This window comes from Callithrix jacchus, chromosome 3, assembly GCF_049354715.1.
Source record: "Callithrix jacchus isolate 240 chromosome 3, calJac240_pri, whole genome shotgun sequence".
Lineage (NCBI taxonomy): Eukaryota > Metazoa > Chordata > Mammalia > Primates > Cebidae > Callithrix > Callithrix jacchus.
The window spans coordinates 46370137-46391331 of NC_133504.1; the positions used below are offsets into that span (position 1 = coordinate 46370137).

General features: G+C 36.7%; 1 protein-coding gene across 6 annotated transcripts in view; it reads left to right on the forward strand.

The window, feature by feature from the left end:
- Positions 1 to 21195, forward strand: part of LRBA (LPS responsive beige-like anchor protein) — a 772728-nt gene that overhangs the window by 615781 nt on the left and 135752 nt on the right. For all 6 annotated transcript variants that reach the window (XM_017970205.4, XM_035294467.3, XM_008992610.5 and 3 more), the window contains one exon: positions 789 to 941. In XM_017970205.4, coding sequence (XP_017825694.2) covers positions 789 to 941 — 153 coding nt within the window. The remainder of the gene's footprint in view (positions 1 to 788; positions 942 to 21195) is intronic.

The following is a 21195-nucleotide window of genomic DNA, read 5'->3' on the forward strand; positions in this document are numbered from 1 at the left end:
CTGTTTGGAAAGCTGGGCCTGCCATAGCTGGCCCTGAGGGGGTATCTGAAAGACCACTGAACCACTGACCCATGTCAAGACTGGATTTCAAGTCTGATCTTCAGAGCCTCTGAAATAGTTATATATGGGGTTTATTACACACAAAGGGCTAAACAACTGCATTTTTCTGCTTATTAAATGTTGTTATTAAAGTCACATATTGAATTTACTCACTTTCTCATGCAAGTCATTTTCTAGACCAATTACAAATTTTGATCTTTTGTCATAATTGGTATCTTTAAACTTGACCGTTTTGAAGCATGAGGAAAATGTACTGATAAACCGTGGCTAAAATGTAATAAATTATCTTTCTGGTTTATGAAGAGACCAAGGCAGTGGCATTTTAATGCTTATAAAGATTTTGGGGTCTTCTGGCAAAAATTCCATATACCTCATAAAAAATCTAGTTAAGTTGTCATTATTGTTACAGCATGGTAATTTCTGTTTATATCTTGTCAAACCTTAGTTATTACTCAGATATTTCTATTTAAGAGTTTTGAAGTTATGAGACATGTCATGCAGGAAAGCCTATGAGATGTATTTATACCAGTAAGATGTTATTTAAATTGGGTTGGATAGGATCTGTCTGCCTTATGAGAAACTGTGACAGGGCTACGATATTCAAAGAAAAAAAAATTTCACTGTGTTTATTTTATTCTTCTGAACAATGGAAAATGATCAGGTCCTTCTTTTGAATATCTAGTCGGTATCCTACCATTTATATCACGTTGTCTTTTATTTTTATATAGGAGTTGATCCCTGAATTTTATTATCTCCCTGAGATGTTTGTCAACTTCAATAATTATAATCTTGGAGTGATGGATGATGGGACAGTAGTGTCTGATGTCGAACTTCCTCCTTGGGCCAAAACCTCAGAAGAATTTGTTCACATAAACAGATTGGTAAGATAGTAATCATCTACTCTGTCTGTCATGAGCCTTTGCTCAAAGCATCTTTCATGTGTTGGTGTATAATCATTAACCCTTGCTCTTCTGGACAAACTTATAGATGATAGACTAACTGAAAGTGACATAATAGCTCATGAATCCCTTTATATACTTTATGAAATTTTATTGAGTTGATATATAAAATAATAGTTTCTCTTATGCAGAATTTAAGTTACATTAATATATATATGATAATTCAAAATTATAACTGAAAGTTAGAAGTGAATGTGGGATTAATAGAAACAAGATTTTGAAATTATGTCCTTTATCTTTCGAAGGAAATCTTCACATAATATTGAGAATATGAAAACTTTAAAACTTAAAAGCACATTAAATTTGTCCTTACAAACAACTGTTTGGTATCCTCTTTAGTGTCCTTTATTATCTAGGTTCAGTATTCTTTTTGAGACATTAATATGGCTTTTCCTTTTTGCCTTTTAAGTTTCACAGAAGTTTGGAATCAGGGAGCTTTATTCTCTGTATTTAAAAGTAAAATCTTGGCTGGGTGAGGTGGCTCACGCCTATAATCCCAGCACTTTGGGAGGCTGAGGCAGACAGATCACCTGAGGTCAGGAGTTTGAGACCAGCCTGACCAACATGGTAAAACCCTGTCTCTATTAAAAATACAAAAATTAGCCAGGCATGGTGGTTGACATCTGTAATCCCAGCTACTTGGGAGGCATTGTGTTTTTACTTCACTCATAAAAAAGGAAAATTGTTGTATTTTTTTAGGTGACATTCCTTTTTTTTTCATACTAACAGTTAGTCCTATCTTCCAGATCCTTTTTACAATCTCATTATTATTGAAATTTTGCTCTCTACGTATACTGGAAACAATGCAGGGGAGTAGAAAGAATATGTAAGTTTTGGAATCTGTCCAGATTTTCCAGTCCTTTATGAATCACATTGTTGATTATGGGACCTTAGCAGTTTAACCTTTCTGAGCCTTGGTTTCTTCATTTGTAATTTTGAAGTTATGAATAAATGATTATAATTATGTATGTAAAATGGCTAGAATAGTCTCTGGCTTATAGTAGGCACTCAGAAAATAGTGTATTATACAGAAAATATTATTGTATCACAGTCTTATGTAATATGTTGCATTTTACTTTTACCCCAAGAATTTTTAAAGATTCTCACAAAGTTTCTGTGATTAAAGTGAGAGATGAAGACTAAGCTTGCTCTGAAAGATATTGAAGGAAATGTCAAACCTTTAAATGTGGCAGGTGTCTGTGGTTGTATGTGCTCCCCCAACCCCAGGGACACACAGAAGTGAGTAGAAGGTACATTCATACTACAACTTTGCTTTCAGTAATTTTTATTTTAAAACAGATTCATTGAGGTACAGTCTGTATACCAGAAAATTCAGCTTTTTAAAGTATGCAATTCAAAGAGTTTAGTAAGTGTACACAGTTATGTAACCACCACTACAGTTCAGCTTTGGAACACTCACATGAGTACAAAAGGTTTCCTTGTGCCTCTTTATAGTCAACCTCTGCTTCCACTGCTGGCTCCAAGCAATCACTGATTCTGTCTCTATAGTTCTACTTTTCTAGAAATTTTATATTAATGGAATCATACAATATGTATTTTTTATGCCTTCTTTCACTTAGCATGATGTGTTTTGAGATTCATTCATGTTGTGCATATATCAGTAATTTCTTTGTATTGATGTATTCCATTTTTCAGATACATCATATTTTAAAATATCTTTACTAGTTAATGGACTTTTTTTTCAGTTTGGGCTATTATAAACATTTGCATGTAAGTGTTAGTGTAGACATCTGTTTTATTTCTTTTGGGTAGATTTCTAGGAATTCCTGGGTCATGTGATAAAAATTTTTACCATTTTGTATTCCTACAATGTATGAAGTTTCAGGTTTTTGATATTTTTACCAAGACTTGGTATTGTCAATCTTACTTATTTTAGCCATTCTGATAGGTATGTCATTGTTATTTTAATTTGCATTACCCTAATGATGAATAATGTTAACCATCTTTTCACAGACTTCTTTGCTACTAATATATATATATATATATATATATATATATATATATATATATATATATATAAAAGTTATGGAATAATTCAATAGTTTTGGAATATTTGACATTATATTCAAATATTTTGCCTATTTTTAAATTGAGTTGTCCTTTTTTTTTTTTTTTTTGAGACAGAGTCTTGCTCTGTTGCCCAGGCTGGAGTGCAGTGGCATGATCTCGGCTCACTGCAACTCCTGTCTCCTAGGTTCAAGCAATTCTGCTTCAGCCTCCCGAGTAGCTGGGACTACAGGTATGCGCCACCATGCCCAGCTAATTTTTATATTTTTAGTAGAGACAGGGTTCACCATATTGGCCAGTCTGGTCTCAAACTCCTGACTTCGTGATCTGCCCGCCTCAGCCTTCCACAGTACTGGGATTACAGGCATGAGCCCCTGCACCAGGCTGGGTTGTCTTTTTATTATTGAATTGTAAGATATCTTTATATATTCTCTATAAAAGCCATTTATCCAACATATATCTTAAAAATATTTTTTAACTAGTCTATTTTATTTTCATTTTTAATGGTGTCTTTGGAATCACCATTTCTAAATGTTTTAACTAAATATTAAATAGATATAAGATAATATTTATACTGCATATAAAAGGTACACAATATCCTCATTATTGGTGAATAACAATTTTCTTTTGAGAAAAAAATCATGTTCTGATTATTTTATTATTGACACACTTTTTCTCAAATATGACTTGAAATTTTGTCTCAAGAGTACCAGTTTTCTGTTAATCATTACCATAATTAGTATTATTACTTACATAAAGAAGTTTGTTAGTATGTTTACTTCACTTTAAAGGAGCTCTAAAAGGCAAAAACATTTGAATAAGTTATGTATTAAGTTTTTCACCAATGTTTTGACAAGTACAAAATTTAATTACATAAGTTAAGGCAAGCCACTTTCCCAATAATACCTCCCATCTCTACCCTCACTGCCTTCACCTCAGAAGAGCTGGATCTGCTTGGGACAGGTTTAAAAGTGTACTAAGGAAAAGAAGATTGTGGCTTACCAAATTGATTTACAACTAGATTTGGAGTTTGGCTACCCATGCTCTAAACTTGGACATGACTGTAAAATTCTATACCAAATAATATTTTGCAGTATTAACTGGGCATTTGTTATAACATTTTTATTAAGCGTACTTAATATTTTTCCCAGTGATTCTTACTGCTTGAGTTTTATAGATGTCTTCATTGTTTAGACTCTGAATTAGCTTACATTCCTAAATAGAACTGTGTATAGATTCAATGCAATTTAAATGCAAATATAGTTTAGAGTTGAGTATTTATGTATCTGGTCATATTAATTCATAATTAGAAAAGATACTTGATTTTACATATATGTGCCTTTATGAAAGAATTTAATACCTCATTCATTCATTCAAAAATATTTATTTTACATCTCTGATGAACAAAGTTTCCTTACAATACAGTCTATATTGATTTATTTTGCAATTTCTTTTTAACTTTCTACAAGTGACTAAATTGTTAGTATGGTATCTTATGTATTGGTTAGCATATTGTCACATAAGGGTTTCATCTCCCTCCTCTTTTTGGTTTACCTCTTCAAGCCCACAGATTTTATGCAATGATTGCAGCTCATGAAATGCATACTACTTTGATCTGTGACCTTTTTGTGGTGCTAATCGGGTTCCTGATATCATTATACCTTGCTCATTAATCATATTTCCTGCAGCCCGTCAGGCAGCCAGACAGCACAAGTCCCTGTTTTCAGCCCTCTGTTGGCAGGTTTCTGCTTTTCCAGATTATTACAGACGATACTTCAGCTTCTCATAGCCAGAGCCATATCAAGCTGTGTGTTACAATTAAAGTCAGATGGTCCTCAGGTTGAACAGGGATATAGTGTTGCAGCTGTCCCTCTTCCTGGAACAAACCAGCACCAAGAACAGATGATCTATAGGACAGTGAATAATAACAGATTGTACAGTACTCAGTTGATAGCAGGGGATCAGAGAATTAATTAACTGTCATACTCATTTTAAGATACCCAGCATGTCTTTGTTAAGTATTTGGTTGCTAATTCAAGAGGATAGGATATTTTTAGGAGCATGATTTTGGTAGTGAACCAGTAATGCTACATTCTCTGTATTAGAGGACATTAACTACTGTCTTACCCAATGGCTTTCATCCTCAGAGTTTTCTTGCAAGTAATGAAGATCTAAATGTACAATCGGAAATTGGTTAAGCGGATGGGCTTATGAACAGAAGATAATATCCTACATGTTTTAGAAGGAAAACTCACCTAAATTTTACTAATTTTTTTCAGAGAAATAAATTATATTCTGTTTGTTTTGAACAGTTGGAATCAGGGTAAAACCAAAGCAGTCTTAATTATATTCCTGAGATTGGTCCATGTTATCTAATATTACCTGAACTAGGAAAAAATTTATTTCAGATACTGCATCAGAAATACAAATGAGAAACAGGTTTTCATACTTTCAAATAATAGAAGAATGTATGAGTTAAGAATGCCCATCATCTCTCATGATACAATGTCAATGTTTAGACCTATATATTATACTGCCTCTTATAACCTTCAAGTTTCATGTTGAATAAGAGACAAAGAAGACCATACTCTGGGCAGAATTTCTAAAAGATGGCCTTTGAAAGTAGAGCATTTTGTTTTAGCTGAAGGATGCATAATTGATTCAAATTATAATAGTTCATTTATCTACCATGTATTTATTGAGTGCGTGCTTATGGACCACCACTGTTAGACTCAATGAATAAGATAGACAATATCTGTATTCTTTTAGGGATGCCTTCTCTTTGATAACTTGTTGAAATAGAAAGCTTCTCAAGGCCTGAAGGTGGCATGAATCTAGCAATTCTCTTGATGAATTGTCCTAAGGTTACCAGCTAGAATCACATTTACTTTTGTGTATCTTCTATAGCTTTTGTCTCCTCTACTGTTTCATAATGGTGACACAAATAGTACTCACTTGACAAGATAAAGAAAAATAAAATGAGTGTATTATCTGTTTTCCATTATCATCAGAGAATATGTGGACAAATTAAAAGAGATTTTGTCCTTTCATACTATTGCCTGACAAGAAAAAACAAGATTGATGAAGAAATAGAATTTAATTTCTTTTCTATCATTGCTAAAATCTAAATCTGTTCAACATAAACCTTTATAGATCTTACACCTCTGAATGAATTAGGTCAATCTTTTGTAACTTTTTTCTCTAAATGGAAAAGTTACAGTTCTCAAGTGATGACAGCATAGAGACAGAGTCTTATGCCCCCTACTGAACAAGTGTGGGGAAATGACATTTAAAAACCTGTTTCTTAAGACCGCTGACCAGGCAACATTTAAAAACAAATTTTTCTGGAATTGAAATGCCAGAAGCTAAGATGCTTTTTTCAAATAGTGAAAAAATTTGAAAAGTTTTTTTTCCAGTTCTCTTTTCATTTTCCATATTGATAATGATATAGCCAAGAATGTAAATAGCCGTGGTGGCTGCAGTTGGGAATAATTATTCTCAGCTGTGGGTATCTCCCTCTCGTGTCTTCATCCCCTTTACTCCCAGTGCAGTGGTTGGATCTAAATCCCCTTGGAATGTAGGGAGATAGGTATGAAAAGCCTAAAATTCCCATTGTTTGGTTTGCTTTTAGTCATGATGTGTAATTTACTGTGAAATTTTGGTTAAAAAAGGAGGACACCTAAATAAGAGGGGAAAAAAATTTACCATATTGATAGACTGTTAATGCTCCCCAAATTTATTTATAAACTCAATATAAAAATATAAAAACCAATCAATAGGTTTACTTTGTCTTGGCGGAAGATGACAAACTGATTTTGAAGAGCAGAGGGTCATTATAGCCAAAATCCTCTCTGAGAACAAGAGCAGATTTTAGAGGGACTTGCTTTACCAGATATCAAGAATTATTATAAAGCTGTAGTAATTACAGAAGGAGAACTAGTCCAAGGGAATTGAGTAGAAAACCCAGAAATAGGCTAGACATATAAAGAAACCTATCTATTATAGAGTTGGTATTGCAGATCTGTAGGGAAAGGAAGGACTTTGCCATTTAGGATTTTGAGGTAGTTATTCGTTTCCTAGGGCTTCTGTAACAAAGTACTGTAATCTGGTGGAAACAATAGAAAGTTATTGTCTCACAGGTTTGGAGGCCAGAGGTCAAAAATCAAGGTTTAGAAGAGTTGGTTTCTCCTAAATGCTGTAAGGGAAGGACCTGTTCTGGCCGTCTCGTTGGCTTGTATATGGGTGTCTTCTCCTTATGTCTCTTCACATCATCCTCCCTCTATGCATGTCTGTCTGTCCAAATTTTCTCATTTAATAAAGATACCAGTCATATTAGATTAAGGACTCACCCTACTCCAGTGTGACCTATGCTAAATAAAGACTTCTGTAATGACCCAATTTTCAAATAAGGCTACCTTCTGACGTGTCATGAGGTTGAGACTTTAACATAAAATTTTGGTGGGAGTGAGCACAATTCAGCCTATAGCAACTACACGGGAAAAAATTTTAATTGGAACCTTATTTTATGCCACTAACAAAAATGAAAGTATATTAAAGCTTTATATATAAAGTCAAGACAATAAACTTTAACAAGATAATTCTGGAGAATTTCTTTTTGATGTTGAAATAGGGAAAGATTTTCTTTTTTTTTTCCTTGCTCTTTTTTTTTATTGCATTTTAGGTTTTGGGGTACATGTGCAGATCATGCGAGATAGTTGCATAGGTACACACATGGCAGTGTGTTTTGCTGTCGTCTTCCCCTTCACCCACATTTGGCATTTCTCCCCAGGCTATCCCTCCCCTCTTCCCCCCCCCATGCTGTCCCTCCCGTATTCCCCCCAGTAGACCCCAGTGTGTAGTACTCCCTTCCCTGTGTCCATGTGTTCCCTTTTTTCATCACCCGCCTATGAGCGAGAATATGCGGTATTTCATTTTCTGTTCTTGTGTCAGTTTGCTGAGAATGATGTTCTCCAAATTGATCCATGTCCCTACAAAGGACACAAACTCATCCTTTTGATTGCTGCATAATATTTCATGATATATATGTGCCACATTTTCCCAATCCAGTCTATTGTGGATGGGCATTTGGGTTGGTTCCAGGTCTTTGCTATTGTAAACAGTGCTGCAATGAACATTCGTGTACATGTGCCCGTATAGTAGAATGATTTATAGTTTTTTGGATATATATACCCAGTAATGGGATTGCTGGGTCAAATGGAATTTCTATTTCTAAGGCCTTGAGGAATCGCCACACTGTCTTCCACAATGGTTGAACTAATTTACACTACCAACAGTGTAAAAGTGTTCCTATTCCTCCACATCCTCTCCAGCATCTGTTGTCTCCAGATTTGTTAATGATCACCATTCTAACTGGCGTGAGATGGTATCTCAATGCGGTTTTGATTTGCATCTCTCTAATGATCAGTGATGATGAGCATTATTTCATATGTTTGTTGGCCTCATGTATGTCTTCTTCTGAAAAGTATCTGTTCATATCCTTTGCCCATTTTTGAATGGGCATGTTTGTTTTTTTCCTGTAAACTTGTTTGAGTTCTTTATAAATTCTGGATATCAGCCCTTTGTCAGATGCGTACACTGCAAAAATTTTTTCCCATTCTATTGGTTGCCAATTCACTCTAGTGACTGTTTCTTTTGCTGTGCAGAAGCTGTGGTGTTTGATTAGGTCCCATTTGTCTATTTTGGCTTTTGTTGCCAATGCTTTTGGTGTTTTGTTCATGAAGTCCTTGCCTACTCCTATGTCCTGAATGGTTTTGCCTAGATTTTCCTCTAGGGTTTTTATGGTGCCAGGTCTTATATTTAAGTCTTTAATCCATCTGGAGTTAATTTTAGTGTAAGGTGTCAGGAAGGGGTCCAGTTTCTGCTTTCTGCATATGGTTAGCCAGTTATCCCAACACCATTTATTAAACAGGGAATCCTTTCCCCATTGCTTGTTTTTGTCAGGTTTATCAAATATTGTATGGTTTTAGATATGCTGTGTTACCTCCGATGCCTCTGTTCTGTTCCATTGGTCTATATCTATATCTATATTTTGGTACCAGTACCATGGTGTTTTGATTACTGTAGCCTTGTAGTATAGTTTGAAGTTCGGTAGTGTGATGCCTCCCGCTGTGTTCTTTTTGCTTAGAATTGACTTGGCTATGCGGTCTCTCTTTTGGTTCCATATGAAGTTCATGGTGGTTTTTTCCAGTTCTGTGAAGAAAGTCAATGGTAGCTTGATGGGGATAGCATTGAATCTGTAAATTACTTTGGGCTGTATAGCCATTTTCACGATATTGATTCTTCCTAACCATGAACATGGAATGTTTCTCCATCTGTTTGTGTCCTCTCTTATTTCGTTGAGCAGTGGTTTGTAGTTTTCCTTGAAGAGATCTCTTATGTTCCTTGTAAGTTGTATTCCTATGTATTTTATTCTTTTTGTAGCAATTGTGAATGGCAGTTCGTTCTTGATTTGGCTCTCTTTAAGTCTGTTATTGGTATATAGGAATGCTTGTGATTTTTGCACATTGATTTTGTATCCTGAGACTTTGCTGAAGTTGTTTATCAGTTTCAGGAGTTTTTGGGCTGAGGCGATGGGGTCTTCTAGGTATACTATCATGTCGTCTGCAAATAGAGACAATTTGGCTTCCACCTTTCCTATTTGAATACCCTTTATTTCTTTTTCTTGCCTGATTGCTCTGGCTAGAACTTTCAGTACTATATTGAATAGGAGTGGTGAAAGAGGGCGTCCTTGTCTAGTGCCAGATTTCAAAGGGAAAGCTTCCAGTTTTTGCCCACTCAGTATGATATTGGCTGTTGGTTTGTCGTAAATAGCTTTTATTTCTTTGAGATATGTTCCATCAATACCAAGTTTATTGAGGGTTTTTAGCTTATATAAAGGGCTGTTGAATTTTGTCAAATGCCTTCTCTGCGTCAATTGAGATAATCATGTGGCTTTTGTTTTTGGTTCTGTTTATGTGGTGAATTACATTTATAGACTTGCGTTTGTTGAACCAGCCTTGCATCCCCGGGATGAATCCTACTTGATCATGATGGATAAGTTTTTTGATGTGCTGTTGCAATCGGCTTGCCAGTATTTTATTGAAGATTTTTGCATCTATGTTCATCATGGATATTGGCCTGAAGTTTTCTTTTCTTGTTGAGTCTCTGCCGGGTTTTGGTATCAGGATTATGTTGGTCTCATAAAATGATTTGGGAAGGATTCCCTCTTTTTGGATTATTTGGAATAGTTTCAGAAGGAATGGTGCAATAGTTTCAGAGGAAAGCTCCTCTTTGTGTGTCTGGTAGAATTCGGCTGTGAAGCCATCTGGACCTGGGCTTTTTTTGTGTGGTAGGCTCTCAATTGCTGCCTTGACTTCAGACCTTGTTATTGGTCTATTCATAGTTTCGGCTTCCTCCTGGTTTAGGCTTGGGAGGACACAGGTGTCTAGGAATTTATCCATTTCCTCCAGGTTTACTAGTTTATGTGCTTAGAGTTGTTTGTAATATTCTCTGATGATGGTTTGAATTTCTGTGGAATCTGTGGTGATTTCCCCTTTATCATTTTTTATTTCATCTATTTGGTTGTTCTCTCTTTTCTTTTTTATCAGTCTGGCTAATGGTCTGTCTATTTTGTTGATCTTTTCAAAAAACCAGCTCTTGGATTTATTGATTTTTTGAAGGGTTTTTCGTGTCTCTATCTCCTTCACTTCTGCTCTGATCTTAGTTATTTCTTCCCTTCTGCTAGGTTTTGAGTTTTTTTGATCTTGCTCCTCTAGCTCTTTCAATTTTGATGATAGGGTGTCAATTTTGGATCTCTCCACTCTTCTCATATGGGCACTTATTGCTATATATTTTCCTCTGGAGACTGCTTTAAATGAGTCCCAGAGATTCTGGTATGTTGTGTCTTCGTTCTCGTTGGTTTCGAAGAACTTGTTTATTTCTGCCTTCATTTCATTGTTTATCCAGTCAACATTTAAGAGCCAGTTGTTCAGTTTCCATGAAGCGGTGCAGTTCTGAGTTAGTTTCTGAATTCTGAGTTCTAACTTGATTGCACTGTGGTCTGAGAGACTGTTTGTTATGATTTCCATACTTTTGCATTTGCTGAGGAGTGATTTACTTCCAATTATTGGTCAATTTTAGAGTAGGTGTGATGTGGTGCTGAGAAGTATGTATATTCTGTGAATTTGGGGTGGAGAGTTCTGTAAATGTCTATCAGGTTTTCTTGTTCCAGGTCTGAGTTCAAGTCCTGGATTTCCTTGTTAATTTTCTGTCTGGTTGATCTGTCTAATATTGACAGTGGAGTGTTAAAATTTTCCATTATTATTGTATGGGAGTCTAAGTCTCTTCGTATATCGTTTTGAACTTGCCTTATAGATCTGGGTGCTCCTGTATTGGGTCCATATATACTTAGGATTGTTAGCTCTTTTTGTTGTATCGATCCTTTTACCATTATGTAATGACCTTCTTTATCTCTTTTGATCTTTGTTGCTTTAAAGTCTATTTTATCAGAGACGAGAATTGCAACTCCTGCTTTTTTTGCTCTCCATTTGCTTGGTAAATCTTCCTCCATCCCTTTATTTTGAGCCTTTGTGTATCCTTGCATGTGAGATGGGTTTCCTGGATACAGCACACTGATAGGTTTTGGCTTTTTATCCAATTTGCCAGTCTGTGTCTTTTGATTGGTGCATTTAGCCCATTTACATTTAAGGTTAATATTGTTACGTGTGAATTTGGTACTGCCATTTTGATGCTAGCTGGCCGTTTTGCCTGTTAGTTGGTGCAGATTATTCTTTTTTTTGATGCTCTTTAGCATTTGGTATGTTTTTGGAATAGCTGGTACTGGTTGTTCCTTTCTATTTGTAGTGCCTCTTTCAGGAGCTCTTGTAAAGCAGCCCTGGTGGTGACAAAATCTCTGAGTACTTGCTTGTTCGCAAAGAATTTTATTTTTCCTTCACTTATGAAGCTCAGTTTGGCTGGATATCAAATTCTGGGTTGAGGGTTCTTTTCTTTAAGGATGTTGAATATTGGCCCCAACTCTCTCCTGGCTTGTAGATTTTCTGCCAAGAGATCTGCTGTGAGTCTGATGGGCTTCCCTTTGTGGGTGACCCGACCTTTTTCTCTGGCTGCCCTTACCATTTTCTCCTTCATTTCAAACCTGGTGAATCTGACGATTATGTGCCTTCGGGTTGCTCTTCTTGAGGAACATCTTTGTGGTGTTCTCTGTATTTCCTGGACTTGAGTATTGGCCTGCCTTGCTAGGTGGGGGAAATTTTCCTGGATAATATCCTGAAGAGTATTTTCCAGCTTGAATTCATTCTCTTCATCACATTCTGGTACACCTATCAAACGTAGGTTAGGTCTCTTTACATAATCCCACATTTCTTGGAGACTTTGTTCATTCCTTTTTGCGCTTTTTTTTCTAATCTTGGTTTCTCATTTTATTTCATTGAGTTGATCTTTGACTTCTGATATTCTTTCTTCTGCTTGGTCAATTCGGCTGTTGAAGCTTGTGCATGCTTCGCGAAGATCTCATGTTGTGTTTTTCAGCTCCTTCAATTCGTTTATATTCCTCTCTAAGTTATCCATTCTTGTTATCATTTCCTCGAATCTTTTTTCAAATCTTTTTTCACGGTTCTTAGTTTCTTTGCATTGATTTACTACATGTTCTTTTACCTCACAGAAGTTTCTCCTTATCCACCTTCTGAAGTCTGATTCCGTCATTTCATCACCCTCATTCTCCGTCCAGCTTTGTTCCCTTGCTGGTGAGGAGTTTTGGTTTTTTGTAGGAGGCGAGGTGTTTTGGTTTTGGGCGTTTTCCTCCTTTTTGCGCTGGTTTCTTCCCATCTTTGTGGGTTTATCCTCCTGTGGTCTGAGTAGTTGCTGACTTTTCAGTTGGTTCTCTGATGGGACGCCCAGATTGTTGATGGTGAAGTACTTCTGTTCCTTAGTTTTCCTTCTAACAGTCTAACCCCTCTGCTGTACGACTGCTGAGGTCCACTCCATGCCCTGCTTGTCTGGGGTACACCTGTAGCAGCTGCAGAATAGTGAGGAATGCTACCAGTTTCTTCTTCTTCTATCTTTGTCCCAGAATGATGCCCACCAAATGTCAGTCTGATCAGTCCTTTTTGAGGTGACTCTTTGGATATTCAGGGGTCAGGGAGGTGCTTGAGGAGGCAGTCTGTACTTTATAGGAGCTCAAGTGCTGAGCTGTGAGCTCTGTTGTTCATTGAGGACTGTTTGGCAGATACTTTTAAGTCTGCTGCAGCAGAACTCATAAAACCCTTTTTTTTTTCCTCAGATGCTCTGTCTCGGGGTGTTAGGTCTTTCTTTATGAGTATCCGTTGCACTTTCCTGCCCAGCTAGGGGCAGTCTAGTCACTATTTGCCTGCCGAGGCTCCGCCCTGTTGGCATTGGCTCCGCCCTACTGTGGCAGGCTCTGCTCTGTTGCCTTGGGCTTTGCCCTGTTTCTGAGGGCTCCACCCTGCTGTTGTGTGCTCCACTCTGTTGCCTCTGTATTGGCGGAGTGTCTCTGTTATGGCAGGTTGCCTCGGCAACAGCAGGCTGTGAAGCAATGGGAGTATACTTCTGTAGGGGTGGATTGCCTCGGCAACGGGGGACGCCCCTCCCCCACCGAGCTGCACCATCCGAGGCTCAGTTGCGTCCGCAGTGAAACTCTCAGCCCTGGGCGTATGGAATTGCTGCCCTGCTTGTCCCTGTGGGGGTGAGACCTGCCGAGCCTGATCACCTGGCTCGCCGCCTCAGAGCCCTTCTTTTTCCCTTTCCTAAGTTGAAAGGTTGACTCTCTCCCAGGAATTTCAGTCGCCTGCTGATTGAGGACCGGGATCCATGTGATTTCCCATGCAGAGACCCACTGCCCCGGCTCAAGTGTTGCCTCCCAGGAATCTCCTGGTCTGGGTCACTGTCCAAGTCCTGTTCAATCAGATGGATATGCTAATCTGCCCTCCCAAATCTCAGATTGCCGGTTTAACAGGGCATCCAGACCAGCGCACCTTGTGTGGAGTGCCACTGCGCTGCTGCGCCGGCCACAATGGCAGTGCCGGCCAAAACTTCCTCAGCGGCTCTCCATGTCTCTCCTCCACCTGGGAATCCCCCCGTTCTGTAGGCAACAAAGATCTATCTGAAAATGCAGCTTGAACTCACCCTGTGAGCCTTCACTGAGAGCCGCAACCCCGAGCTGCTGCAACCCTGAGCTGCTCCTACCCCACCATCTTGAAGAGTTGGGAAAGATTTTCAGACAAGAAACAAAATAGTGAAATATGATTTATTACATTAATTGATTGTTGGATGTTAAACCAACCTTGCATTCATGAGTATATTACAGTTAGATGTTTTAAGTTCTTTTGTTATATCCTGGATTTTTGTTGTTAGTATTTTCTTGAGGAATTACTACTTTTGAGGATTTTTGAATCTATATTGATGAGGAATATTAATTTATAGTTTTTTTCATATATTCGTCTGACTTTATTATCGGGGTAATACTAGTCTCATAGAATGAGATATGGCAGTGTTCCTTTTCCTCTACATTTTTGAAGGACTTTCTGAAGGCTTGTTATTATTTCTTCTTTAATTGTTTGATGGAATTCACCATTGACTATCTAGGCATGGCTTTTTTGGTGTGTGTGAGGAGATTTTAAATTACCAAATCAGTTTTTTTTACTTTTTACAGGTCTATGGAGATTTTTTATTTTTTCTTGAATCTGTGTCAGTAATTTATATCTTTCTTAGAATTTGTCCATTTAATGTAAGTTGTCTGATTTATTGTTACAAAATCATTCATAGTATACCTTATTATCATTTTAATTTCTCTAAGGTTAGTAAAGATGTTACCTCATTTACACTGATTTTTGGTAATTGGCATTATCTTTTTTTCTTGTCCAGTCTTGCTAAAAAGGTTTGTCAATTTTGTTGATCTTTTCAAAGAGCCAACTTTTTATTTCACTGGTTTTCTTTATGGTGTTTCTGTTTTCTCTTTCACTGAGTTTTCACCCTAATATTCATTCTTTCTTTCCTTTTGCTTGCTTTGGGTTTAATTTCCTTTATCTAGATTCTTAAATTGGAAAAGTAGTTTTTTTATTTGAGTTCTTCTCTTCCAATATCAACTCTTCCAATTACAATTTTCTCTTTATGTGTGGTTTTAGCTGTATGTCATAAATTTTGATATTTTGTTTCCTTGTTTTCATTCAGCGTATGCAATTTTCTAATATTCCTGTGGGTTTTTTTCTTGGCTTATGGATTGTTTAGAAGTATGTTGCTTGGCTTCCAAATATTTATGGATTTTTCAAATTTCCTTTTGTATTTTCTATTTTTAATTTCATTGTGATTAGAGAGCATACTGCATATGGTTTGAGTTGTTTAAAATGTACTGAGACTTGTTTTCAGCCTAGCACGGGGTCTCTATGGGAGTATTCTCCATGTTCTCTTCAGAAGAATGGGTATTCTGCTATTGTTTAGTGTTCTGTGGGTGTCAGTTGATCAGCTTGGTTTTTGTGTTTTAACTATTCAGTATCTTTGCCTATTTTCTGTTTAGTTGTTTTTTTGGTTTAGTTTTTGCTGGTGAGATATTGAAGTCTCCAAATACTGTTTTCAAGTCTGTCAGTTTTTGCTTCATGTATTTTTGGGCTCTGCTGTGGTTTCTTGTTGTTTTGTTTTGTTTTGTTTGTTTTTTGAAACAGAATCTAGCTCTGTCATCCAGGCTGGAGTGCAGTGGCGCCATCTCGCTCAGTGCAACCTCTGCCTCATGAATTCAAGCGATTCTCCTGCCTGGCTCTGTTGTTAAATGCCTATGTTAGTTTCCTATAGCTGCTATAGCAAATTATTGCAAACACTTGGTGGCCTAAACAGCAGAAGTTTATTCTGTCACAGTTTTAGAGTCCAGAAGTCTGAAATCGATATCACATTCCCTCCAGAGGATGTCTGCCTGTGTCTTCACATTGCCTTCCGTCTATAGCCAAATCTCTCTCTGTCTCCATTTTCTCAGGATACATGTGGTTGCATTTAGGTCCTCCCTCATAATCCAGGATAATCTTTCATCTCAAAATCCTCAATTTAGGCCACACACAGTGGCTCATACCTGTAATCCCAGCTCTTTGGGAGGCCAAGGCAGGTGGATCACCTGAGGTCCAGAGTTCAAGACTCACCTGGCCAACATAGTGAAACCCTGTCTCTGCTAAAAATAATAAAACATTAACCATGTATAGAGGCATGTGCCTGTTGTTTCAGCTTCTTGCGAGGCTGAGGCAGGAGGATTCCTTGAAACTGGGTGGTGGAGGTTACAGTGAGCTGAGGTTGCGCCACTGCTCTTCAGCCTGGGTGACAGAGTGAGACTCCATCTTAAAAAAAAAAATTCTTCATGTAATGACCTTGCAAAGAAACTTTTCCCATATAACATAATATTTACAGATTCCAGGGGTAGGACTTGATATCTTCCTGGGGGTGAGGGTACATTTTTCAGCCTCTCACAGTACATATATGTTTGTAATTGTTTTATCTTCCTGATGAATTAACCAACTTTAGTCATAAATTGTCTTTGTTTTTAGTAATTTTTTAGTCTGTTTTGCCTGATTTTGTTAAAGGCAGTTCTCTTCAGTTCTCTTATGATAACTGTTTGCATGGTATACCTTTTTCTGTTATTTTACTTTCAACCTATTTTTGGATTTTGGACACTTTCAAAATGTCTTTTGCAGCTAGCATATAGTTGGATCATGTTATTTACCTAGACTGATAATCTCTGCCAATTGAAGCATTTATTCACATTTAATGTTATTATTGATAGCATAATAATAGTATAATCCAGAGGGTATCCAATAGCATAACTCAGAAATAGACCGGGACATATAAAGAAACCTCATCTATTATAGAGTTCTATAATAGTTGGATTCATGTCTACCATTTTGTTAATTATTTTCTTTAGTCTTGGGTCTTTTTGTTTTTCTGTTCCTTTCCTATCATCTTTTTTTGTATTAAATAATATTTCTAGTGTAGTATCTATTTTCATTAATTTTTTTTACTATATATTTGTTTTACTTATTTTCTTAGTCATATTTGTAGAGACTACAATATACATTTTATTTTCTGAGACAGAATCTCACTCTATTACCTAGGCTAGAGTGTAGTGGTAAGGCCTGTACCACTACATCCAGCTAAGTTTTTTGTTTTTCATAGAAATGAGGTCTAACTATGTTGCCCAAGCTGGTCTTGAACTCCTGACCTCAAGCAATCCTCTGATCTTGGCCTCTCAAAGTGCTGGGATCGTAGGCATGAGCCACTGTACCTAGTCTGCATTTTAAATTATCACGGTTTACTTCAGGTTAATGCTAACTTAATTCCAGTCAAATATAGCAGCTTTGCTCCAACTCAGCTCCATTTCTTACCCCTAATTTGTGCTATTATTTTTATATAAATATTACATTTATATATAAAGCCTATTATGCAGTATTGTAAATATTGTTTCATATAATCTTATATCTCCTAAAGAAGTTAAAAGGAGGAGAAAAATACCTATTAATTTTATTTATTACTTTACTTTAATAGAAACATTCCAAAATGATGTCAGAAGAGCGCATCAGGTACTCAGCATCATCTAGGAATGGAATTAACAATTCCCATACATTAAAAGTTCTGTGGAATTGAGGTTTACACTTTCAAATACCAGTGTTTTTCACCATTTCCCTTGAAAAAAATATTTTATGAAATGGATTACACATTTCTTTGCCTTTTTAAAAAAAATTTCATCTTGAATTGTAGATTTGCCTCTTAAATGGAGAATTCCTTTTGAACTTAAATAGCCTTTTCTGGAATACTCACTGAGATGCATAGAGCTTTTTGTTCCTCACTTAAAATAACCCATATTCCTCTGCTTTCTTTTAGCTTTTCTGTTAGCATTCAAAGTGCTCGACTATGTCAGCCGTCACTTCTCTGTCAGGGTTTTCATCTTGTGATTGATAATGTTATTTAATACATATATAGCAAGGTTAAACGCTTGAGAAATGACCCAGTGCCTCCCACCATTAAAGTTCACGAGCTTTGTGCTTGTTTTCCTCTTGGCCTTCAGTTGCTTTGAGTTTGACTGTGTTCTAGATTCTCTGAACACCTGAATTCTGAACTCTGTATAAGTGAGAGTAAACTGCATTTTGTTTAGTGACATATTATTTTGCTAGATACAAACAAAATAAAATAAAATGATGCTGTTTCTAACATAATATGCTACATCCATGGTAGAAAAATATTTGATTCTGGCATAAGTAACTTCTGTGGTTTTCTACCACATTATTACTATTTCATTAAAATATATTAATGATTTTTAAATTTTGGAAAGAAAGATAAAAAATTCCTCCCCATTAATATTTCATCTATATAATTGAAAAGGATTGTCAGCCAGGTGCCGTGGCTCACGCCTGTAATCCCAGCACTTTGGGAGGCTGAGGTGGGCAGATCACCTGAGGTTGGGAGTCTGAGACCAGCCTGACCAACATGGAGAAACCTGTCTCTACTAAAAATACAAAATTAGCTGGGCATGGTGGTCCATGCCTGTAATCCCAGCTTCTCTGGAGGCTGAGACTGGAGAATTGCTTGAACCTAGGAGGCAGAGGTTGTAGTGAGCCGAGATCACACCATTGCATTCCAGCCTGGGCAACAAGTGCAAAGCTCTGTCTAAAAAAAAGAAAAGAAAAGAAAAAGATTGTCTAATAGTGGTTACTCTTCCCTGGGAGGTGACAGACATCAGCCTTAGAGATATAGCTGGAGGTGTGAGGGGAAATGCCAGATTCTCCCTCTTCCTGATGCAGGAACCTACAATAGTTACTCTTCTAGCTTGATGACTCACCACAGTGCTGTTCTTACTCGCCACAGTGCCTGCTACATGTTCTTCTCATCATTGTAGTATGAACCTACCCTACTTCTTTTTTAGCCAAGTGATACCCTAAAGCATGTAATGTTACCCTTCTTAACGTTGCCCTCAAAAAGCAAAATAATCTAGAAACCTACAAACACTCTTCTGAGAATTCTCGTCTTCTTTGAAATATTTCATAAATACCCCTATATATTCTTTCACAAGCTTTACTTGGGATGGTATTGTACAGATGGCTGATCTAATTCATTTTAGAGCAACTTTTATATATTTCTCTTTATTAACTATTAAACATTTCTTCATGTGAGATTCAGTAATGTCCATAATTAAATTGCAAAGACCCATGCCAGGCCCTTTGGAGTTAAGAATCTACCATGGTGTAAGCAGCTAGATGAATCTGGCACGAGGCCTGCTCATATCGATAGTAATTATACCTTGTAAGTATTTGACACTTTATTCAAAATACTTTTGGTTTGGTTTTGTTTTTGAGACAGAGTCTTGCTCTGTCATCCAGGCTGGAGTGCAGTGTCACGATCTTGGCTCACTGGAACCTCCACCTCCCAGGTTCAAACAATTCTCCAATCTCAGCCTCCTGAGCAACTAGGACTACAGGCACTCATCACCACGCCTGGCTAATTTTTTGTATTTTTAGTAGAGACAGGGTTTCACCATGTTGGTCAGGCTGGTTTCAAACTTCTTAAACTACTGACCTCAAGTGATCTGCCCACCTCAGCCTTCCAAAGTGCTGCAATTACAGGTGTGAGGCATCATGCCCAGCCAGGTATATATTATTTCATCTATTTCTTAATTTCATAATTTCTTTCTTCATGGTCTTGACATACCTTGATGTACTGACTTCAGGAAAAAGAAATAAACAAAACCCTGTTTATGGTAACTTAGTGCTTGTCCAAAGTTACTATAGGTTTGAAGTTAAAGAAGGGGAAGGAGAAGAGGAAAAAGAAGAAGAAGGATAAAAAGAGAGAGATTTTTATAAAAAAGAAAACTACAGGATGGCTAGAAAGCCCAGTATTTAATTTTTCATTTTTAATCTTCGTGTAAATTATCACAGTAGTGTGCTGGCAGTTACAGCTGTAGTCATCGTTTCTGCCAGGGGCTAATGATAATGGCTAGAGAAGAGAAGTGAGGCTAGTGGGCTCGCAATTTGAAATTCACAAGAGGAAATTGAATTCACAGAGGAATGCTTGCTCACCAAGTTCACCTTGCCACCACCATTGCTTTCAGTAGTGCTCTGATTACAGGCAACTTCTGCCCAGTGGTGCTGTGCAGGAGTTGCCTATAACACCAACTCTGCCTGTTTCTGGCACTGGGCCATGGCACCTGCAGTGGCAGTCTATCTGAAAATCCGCGGCTCTGCTGTGGATTTTGTTCTGCCTCTGGATGCTTTCATGCAACTCCGCACAGGGTTACTCGATAAATGACTGCTTACTGTGGTATTTATGTCTATTTGATTTGCTGGTAACTGCTGTATCTAAAACTAAAATTTTTTAACAAAGAATTCTGTATATACTAGCAAATTTCTTTGATTATGTTAACCAGAGTGACCTTTCCCCCACCCCCAAAAAAAAGAAAAAGGAAGAAGAGGATTGATTGCCACATGCTTATCCAGTACGGCTTATTTTTTTATGGTCCAGTTGATTCCTTTCTATATTTCTAATGATGATTCTCTATCTATATTTTAGAATTATCATTAGAAAATAGAGAAACTTTATGATAAATATCAAACTATTACAATGCTAGGAAACAATGAATAGTTGTGTGAGTATTGTAAAAATGTCAAAATGCCATTTTTTTTCTCCACTAATAGTTATTCTAAATAAATGTTAAGCTACTTTCTAAAGAAAAAGTAAATATTCTGATTCTTATTTTTAAGCAAAGACAAATTTAGTTTCTATTATTGTTACTATATTAAATAATATATTCAATTTGTCAAAATTTTCTGAGGCACTGAGAATTTCAATAACTTAGATCAGTTTCTGAGTCTTTTTCTCTCTCTTTCTTTTTCATTCACTTTATCATTTCACTTTTTTGTTCATATACCATACTAAAAATAAAATGTTTTGTTTCTAACAATAAGCTTAGGCATTGTTTTTAAAAATTTCTTTTTTGTTTGTTTGTTTTTTGTCTATAGCCATACCACCCTGAATGTACCCAATCTCCTCTAAAATAAGTTCCTTTTTTTGTATTGTATTTGCAAATAATTTTAAACTTACAAAATGTTGCAAATGTAAAAATAGCACAGAGAATTCTTATATGCTTTTCTCA